Source organism: Lactuca saligna, chromosome 2, assembly GCF_052625555.1.
Source record: "Lactuca saligna cultivar CGN05327 chromosome 2, ASM5262555v1, whole genome shotgun sequence".
Taxonomy (NCBI): Eukaryota; Viridiplantae; Streptophyta; class Magnoliopsida; order Asterales; family Asteraceae; genus Lactuca; species Lactuca saligna.
Genome location: NC_136418.1, coordinates 192,397,157 through 192,404,054, shown reverse-complemented (window position 1 = coordinate 192,404,054; position 6,898 = coordinate 192,397,157). Strand labels below are relative to the sequence as shown.

General features: G+C 41.7%; 1 protein-coding gene across 2 annotated transcripts; it reads right to left on the bottom strand.

Annotated features, from left to right (window-relative positions):
* Positions 1–1,948: 1,948 nt before the first annotated feature.
* On the bottom strand, positions 1,949–3,322 carry LOC145028676 (growth-regulating factor 2-like). 2 transcript variants are annotated; one of them, XM_078977430.1, is made up of 3 exons: positions 3,086–3,322; positions 2,659–2,998; positions 1,949–2,585 (listed from the first exon to the last, which is right to left on the bottom strand). In XM_078977430.1, the coding sequence occupies exons 1-3, from the start codon at positions 3,225–3,227 to the stop codon at positions 2,081–2,083; spliced, it is 987 nt and encodes a 328-aa protein (XP_078833556.1). In that variant the 5' UTR covers positions 3,228–3,322; the 3' UTR covers positions 1,949–2,080. The 2 variants fall into 2 exon arrangements, with proteins under 2 accessions (XP_078833556.1, XP_078833557.1); XM_078977431.1 differs by having other exon boundaries at positions 1,949–2,570.
* Between the last annotated feature and the right edge of the window lie 3,576 nt (positions 3,323–6,898).

The window sequence follows — 6,898 nt, the reverse complement described above, 5'->3', positions numbered from 1 at the left end:
ATAATTCCTAGTTTAATACATCATACACCAATCATGGGTTAAAACAAAACATTCAAAAATTTTAAAATTTATTTATATCAATTATAAAACAAAGTTAAAAGTAGAGAAAATAAAAAAAAAATACAAAAAAGCACGGAAAGCATAGAAAAACAATTTAGTTTACAAAATTCACAGTTTAATTTATAAAAACCACAGTTTAATTTATGTTATATTCAAATTTAGTGCACTCTACCATAACTTCACCCGTTAAACTATACCACCAGGAGAGGAGGAGATTGTGATGAAGGAACATATCTGATATGGATCTAGAAAGAGATTTCACAGATGATAGGTCAAATCAGAAAGAAAAAAAATAGTTTTGAAACCAATTAGATAAACAAAAAAAAAGAGTTGTGGAAGAAAAACAAGTTCAAGAATAACACCTTAGGAAGATGGTTGTGATTTATGCTTTTTGATGCTCCGATGGTAACACAAATGAGGGAGAATAGATCTGATGAGGATCAAACGACGGTTCAACTGATTCTTGTTGTCAGAACTTTGTCAATTTCACCGGAAGACACCGGTTAGGAGTGGATGTGGAAGAGGATGACTTAGATCTACTTAAAACACATCAGATCTAAGAAGAAGAGAAATTGAGAGAGACGTTAGATCTGACGGTTTTCAACGGAGATCAGAGAAAAATAGATGTAGAGGTGGTTTTAGGCGGCAACAAAGGTAGATTTGATGGTTTTCAACTTATTCTGGTTGTCAATCTCGCCAGAACTTTATCGGTCTCACCAAAACATCCTCACCATTGATTCTCGTCCTATGTTATGGTTCCTGAGATATTTCAGCATGTAGTAGTCGTTAGTTTCTCTCTAAATCTGAGATATTCGTACGATCTAGATCTGGATGTGACATTTTCTGGTGGTTTAGAGAGAAAATTAAAAGTTGATGAGGTGGTTTGACGATGTTCACGAAGAACTAAAAGAAAATAGAAACAAATGAGGTTGATGTTGTTGGTGGTTGCTTGACATCATCTGAGACGATTCATCGGATCAATGGTGGAGACGAGAAATCGAAGGTTCTAGATCTACAATTTCGACTACAGATGTAGGTGTTATCTTTGGTGATACAATGATTCGACGAACAAGGAAAGTACCGATGGTGGGCCGGATGTCAGCGGTGGAGAGGTTGCCTTCAACGGTGGTGGTTGGGGTGGTTTCATAAGAAGTTGTTCAAATAAATGAGAGGATATTATTTTGTTTTTGGAAAATTGTTAGAGAATAAGATCATATCTAAACTAATAGATGTGAACTTATGGAATATGTTTAAAAAAAGAACATTATGTTTTTTTTTTACCTTTTTTTCATTTATAAAAACTTTTATAAAATCAAAATATTTGAGAATGAACCCTACAAGTACCTGCCCCCATATGATATGGATTCGGTTACACGAGATGAACATATCATGTCATGGATTGGGCATCACCTCAACTCAAGGCTCAAGTATTCTTGTAATTATTTCATGGTTAGCATGAAGGCATTGACAATGTATCAATTCATATCTAAAAAATATAAGGTGCTTTGGGTGCGAGGCAGGAATGGTAGAACACACGCAACACTCCTCTCAAGAGTAAAAGAATATTATTATTCATTTCATTTATTTGGGGGATTGGTACGTTATTATTCCAGGAATAACAATTAAGTAATCAAAATCTCATCTCAGGGAGGCAAGCAAAGCAACTAAGCAAAGTGGGTGTTGGGTAAACCCAAACCAAACAGATCTTTTCCCGACAGAAAAGAGAAAGAGGGCCAAATCAATTGCAAGATGGGGCCAAAATCCTGCCCATCATGGCATCATCACACTCCAAATCCTGGGTGTGAGTGAATTTCAAGATTTCAACTTTGGGGGCCACAGCAGCAGCATTCAACCAGCTAATAATAAGAGATCAACCCTACTACATCGGTTCATCGATTCATCTGTCCATTATTATTATTATTATTATTATTGTTATTACCGACATATTTCTGCAAGAACAAAAAGAACGCACCTAGAATTCAGAAAAAATGAACATAAACTTAACAAAATACTGGATTTCTCAAGTGAACCACTGAAATGCGACAGTGTCTGTAGGTGTAGATGCAAGAGTTGGACTATTGCAAACACTGCCATCGGAGAGTGATAGCATTGTCCTCTGGCTCTGTAAAACCCCACATGGTGACGACACTGTTGTTGCTGCTGGGCTAACGCTAATCGAGTCTGATCCGGTGGGGTATGGAGAGGTAGGGTTTGAACCCACCGCAACCGCAACCGAACTTGGTCCTGGAATTAAGACCTCCGCCAGTGGGCCGCCGGGTGCTGTGCCACAAGAAACAGGGCTTACCAACCCCAAATCCCTTTCATGCTTCCCCAAACCCATAGCCATTGACAGATCCAGAGCAGACGAATCTTTAACAACACTGGTTTTGTCGGTGATAAAATCTCTTCTTGGGGTCCCGAAATCTGTAAAATCCCCAAAATCACTATTGAAGATAGAGCAACTTGTCTGCATAATCTGTCGCCATTGTTGCTCATGTCCAACTTCCAAGCTCCAATCCAAACCCCTGAAAACGTTAATAAGTTGTATCTCATCTAAAAAGCATTGTATTGTGTACAATACTAATACTAATTAATTACCTGTTATTAACAGTTTTGGAATGCATATTACTATCAAGAAACAAAGGGGCTTCAGTGGCAGAAGGCAAAATTGTAGATCCGAGAACTCTACAAGGATTGGAGTGAGTTGATGACTGAGAAGTTGGGTTTGGAAGACGAATTTTGCTGTTGTTTGCTGTTGGGTTTCTAAAAAGTTCCACATGCTTTCTTGAACGGGGACGTCCTCTGTGCATATGACGCTCACAGTATTTCTGATTAGGCGCCACATCTCTTGAACACCTCCATTTTTTGCCGTCCGTTCTTTTACACCTCCCGGGCTCCAGATCTTGTTTCGTTGAATACTTCTTCAACTGGCTTGCCACTAATAACAACACATCAAGATCAAATCATTCCATATCAACATAACACACAAGGATGAAGAGTTGTAAATGAAGTGATTTAAATTTACATGAAGGGAGATTTTGGATGATGGGTAGAAGAAGTTCGTAAGGAATAGGAACAGAGGCGACCATGTACTTGTAGATCATTGCCTGTCTTTCGAGTTCCATCCACTGAGCAGCTGTAAATGGAAACCCCAATGTTGCAGCCATCTCTGTCTGTTTAATCAAATCCAAAATGAGACTGAATAAGAATTTGACTTTGGAAAAAGAAAAGGAAGAAACACCCCCATTACCTTTCCTCTATTATTATTATAAGAATTTATATATGGACCTTGAAAATTGAAGGCGGTTGGGAAATTAAAAATGTCAAAAGGCTGCAGCGAGAGAAGGAAGTAGAGATAGAAACAATGTAGTAATATTTTAAAAATACCAATAATTTTTTTTTTTTACACAAATGTGTAAAAATGGTTATTATGGTATGCAATTTTTTTGGGGTTTTAGTTCAAATTTTAATTTTTTTGGATTAGTGGTCCTTTTAAGTTGGTTTACATGCAATTTTGGTCCCTGTCTAAACTAAAAAAACTATTATACACTTAATGAATTTAATTTTCATTCTTCTTTCACTTTTTAAAATTATTATTATTATTAAATATAAAAATGGGTCTCTCTCTCTCTCTCTCTCTCTCTCTCTCTCTCTCTCTCTCTCTCTCTCTCTCTCTCTCTCTCTCTCTCTCGTGTAATCATCTTCTTCCCAAAAAAAAGCCCACTCAGATTCTTGTCAAAATTAAAACTCTTATAATTTCACACATACAGACACATTGTGGTCTCTCATCTTCTTCATCAATACATACATACACTTAATGGAGAAAGCTTCAGTGACCCTATCCCCCCCCCCCTCTCTCTCTCAATCGGCCACTACATCCCAAAATACATACCACAACATTCATCTTCTTCAATCTCATACATCAATGTATCTTCTCCTCCACCTCTGCAAGATTCATGTCTAAATAACATTGAATCACCGACAACAATATGAAGAATAATAGGCATAAGGGACCTCTGATCCTTGGTTTTCATCTGATCGAGAAGGCTAATCACGAACGAGGCAGTGACAGGGAAGGCTCGGGGTGGTAATGAAAGCAGCAATGGCTGCTTAAGTAGCACCTACGCTTCTTCTGTCTCAGAAGGAAGGTGCAAAGGTGGGGAATCAAAAGAGGGTTGCCGCCTCCGATGTTTTCTCCGGGGAAACACCCACTTCGGTGGTGGGTTCATGCCAGGGAACGAAGAAGAAATTGAGGATGAAAGGGGGAAAGGTAACAGTGATCACAACAGTCTTCGGGGGGAGTTTAGTAACTACGATCGATAGGTGGAAAGGGTGGAGCAACAAGGGGATGTTGCCTCAAAGTCTCGTCGGAATTGGCCATCACCCGAAGGAGATGAAAGGAGAAGTAGAAGAGGCAGCTGCCTCCTGTTCTTCTTCTTGATGGCAACAACAAAATTGAATGAAAAGAAGGGTGTTTGGAGTTGGTTTATCTCATCAAAGCTTTTGGTGTGAAGAAGGAGAAATGGTTTCAAGTTTTGATTGGGGGAGAAAACGGTCGTCAAATGTGAGTGTTGCACAGAGAGAGAGAGAGAGAGAAAAAAAAAAGAGAAAGAGAGAGAGAGAGAGAGAGAGAGAGAGAGAGAGAAAGAAAAAGAGAGAATGGGGTGTGGGCCCCATTTTATTATTCATAAAACATTAAATTAAATAGAAAAAAATATAAAAATATATCACAAGGGCAATTTAGTCATTTTAATTTTCGGAGGGACCATTTTCACATACAAACTAGTCCAAAAGGACCACCAATCCAAAAAAGTCGAGGTTTGGACTAAAACCCCAAAAAAATGCATACCACATGAACTATTTTTGCAATTTTGTCAATTTTTTATTTAAAACTATAGGGCATAATTATTCCAAAACTAAACATGATAAAACATATGTTTCAAACATCATAATAAATCAAAGTTAATTAGTGCGGAAAAAGCGATCAAGAATGCTATACGTCCGCGAACTCTCGTACTACGGGCACCTCGTCCACCGTCGCTCTACCCGCCTCCCGGGTATCCGTAACATACATGAGATAACCTGCGCAACCCTGCTGGAGGTAGCGGCTTCCCGTCGCCGTCGAACATAAGGTTGGCCCTTGCTGTGGTCTCTCGCCCTGAATCACCAACTCTCCCCCACTTGGGGCTCTGACTCGTACTAGCTGTTGCGCGCAGTCTATCACTGCTCCATTGGGGCTTAACCAATCCATACCAATAATAACCTTGTTCCCCCGCAAAGGTATGGGAACCAGATCCACCAGATAATGCTCCTCAAACAATCTTAATACACAATCCCGAAAAACTCCTGATGCTCGCACCGATCGATCGTCAGCAATCTCCACCTCTAAAGGGCAATCCAACCTGCCCGAAGACTCAGGAAACTTCTTGCTAAGAGCAATAGAAACAAATGATCGGGTATCCCCCGAATCGAACAACACCTGAACTGGGATACCGTTCACATGGAACGATCCTAGGCAGAGCACATACATATAACATATCAACATTTAACAGCATAACATAAAAGAATAAATACATAATCATACCAGTCACCACATCGGGTGCGGCGCGTGCCTCCTCAGTAGTCAACTGGTATGCCTAGATCCTTACCACTAGAGCCTCTACCTTGCCCTGTCGGCCATTAGTGATCCGCAGTGTCGTTGGAGCTGGCGCCTTCATTGGCGTTGATGCTGCTGTCAACTGGGGGCAATTGGCCTTCTTGTGGCCCCTCTGGTTGCAGTAGAAGCACAACAACCCTGACGTCTGAATAACTGGTGCAGGGGCAGTACAGTCCCTGCTGAAAATGCCCCGGCTTGTCGCACTTGTAGCAGCCTGACGATCCCAGTCTACATGCCCCCTCATGTGGCCTGCCACATTTCCTACAACGGCCCGGTCTTGATCGGCCTTTCGGCCCAGCATATGATCCCTTGGGGTTCTTCCCCAAAGCCCCTATAACCTGTCCCTCCTCTACCTTCCTCTTCCGGAAATGCTCCAGATCAATATCCCTTTCCCTAGCCTTTGCAATCATGGAATCCATGGTAGGGCAAGCTGAAAAACTAACATGCTCCCGTATGTCAGCTTATAGCATGTCATGGTAGCGGGTCCGCCTCATATCCTCATCACCTGCATACTGGGGCACTAACAACGCCCTCTCCCAGAACTTGGCAGTGATCTCCGCCATGGTCTCCGTCGTCTGCCTCATATCTAAAAACTCCTTGGCCAGCTGCTAAAACTCGACAACCGATGCAAACTCTGCCCTGAACCTGGTCACATAGTCCAACCAGGTCATAGCCTCGATAGCCAAGGCTCCCAATGAGTCACCAACAGACTCCCACCAGTCTCTAGCTCTGTCTGTCAAACACCCTGTTGCGTATCTCACTTTCAACCCCTCGAGCAGAAGCTAGTCAACTGTGCAGACTCGATGTCTGCAATCCATCGCCTGGAAGCTATGGGGTCCTTCGCCCCGTGAAAGTATGGCGCACCACTGCCCCTGAAGTCCTTAAAGGACAGTGTGCAAGATCCCGACTGGCCAAATGCCATGTCGCTCCTGAATGCCCTGAGGCGATCCTCCGTCAACTCAACTATCCCTTCCTTGATCGACCCGAAGCTAATGGGAGTCAACTCAAGGATGCCCCTGGTGATCTCTAACGCATTAAACTCACGTAGCCTCTCATCCCCTAGCTCGGAACCTGATCCCTCTCCTGAACTGCCAACTGCTAGCCTCGATCGTAGTACCACCATTCTGCAATATATAAATAATGACTGTTAGCAATACTGATACCTCTTGAGGAACCACATGC

What these genes read in the sequence shown, in the direction of transcription:
- LOC145028676 (XM_078977430.1), bottom strand. Translation starts at nt 3,227, where the DNA reads ATGGCTGCAACATTGGGGTTTCCATTTACAGCTGCTCAGTGGATGGAA. An exon ending in CATCCAAAATCTCCCTTCAT is followed by an intron (nt 2,999 to 3,085) that starts GTAAATTTAAAT and finishes TGTTGTTATTAG; the next exon opens with TGGCAAGCCAGTTGAAGAAG. An exon ending in TCCAAAACTGTTAATAACAG is followed by an intron (nt 2,586 to 2,658) that starts GTAATTAATTAG and finishes TAACGTTTTCAG; the next exon opens with GGGTTTGGATTGGAGCTTGG.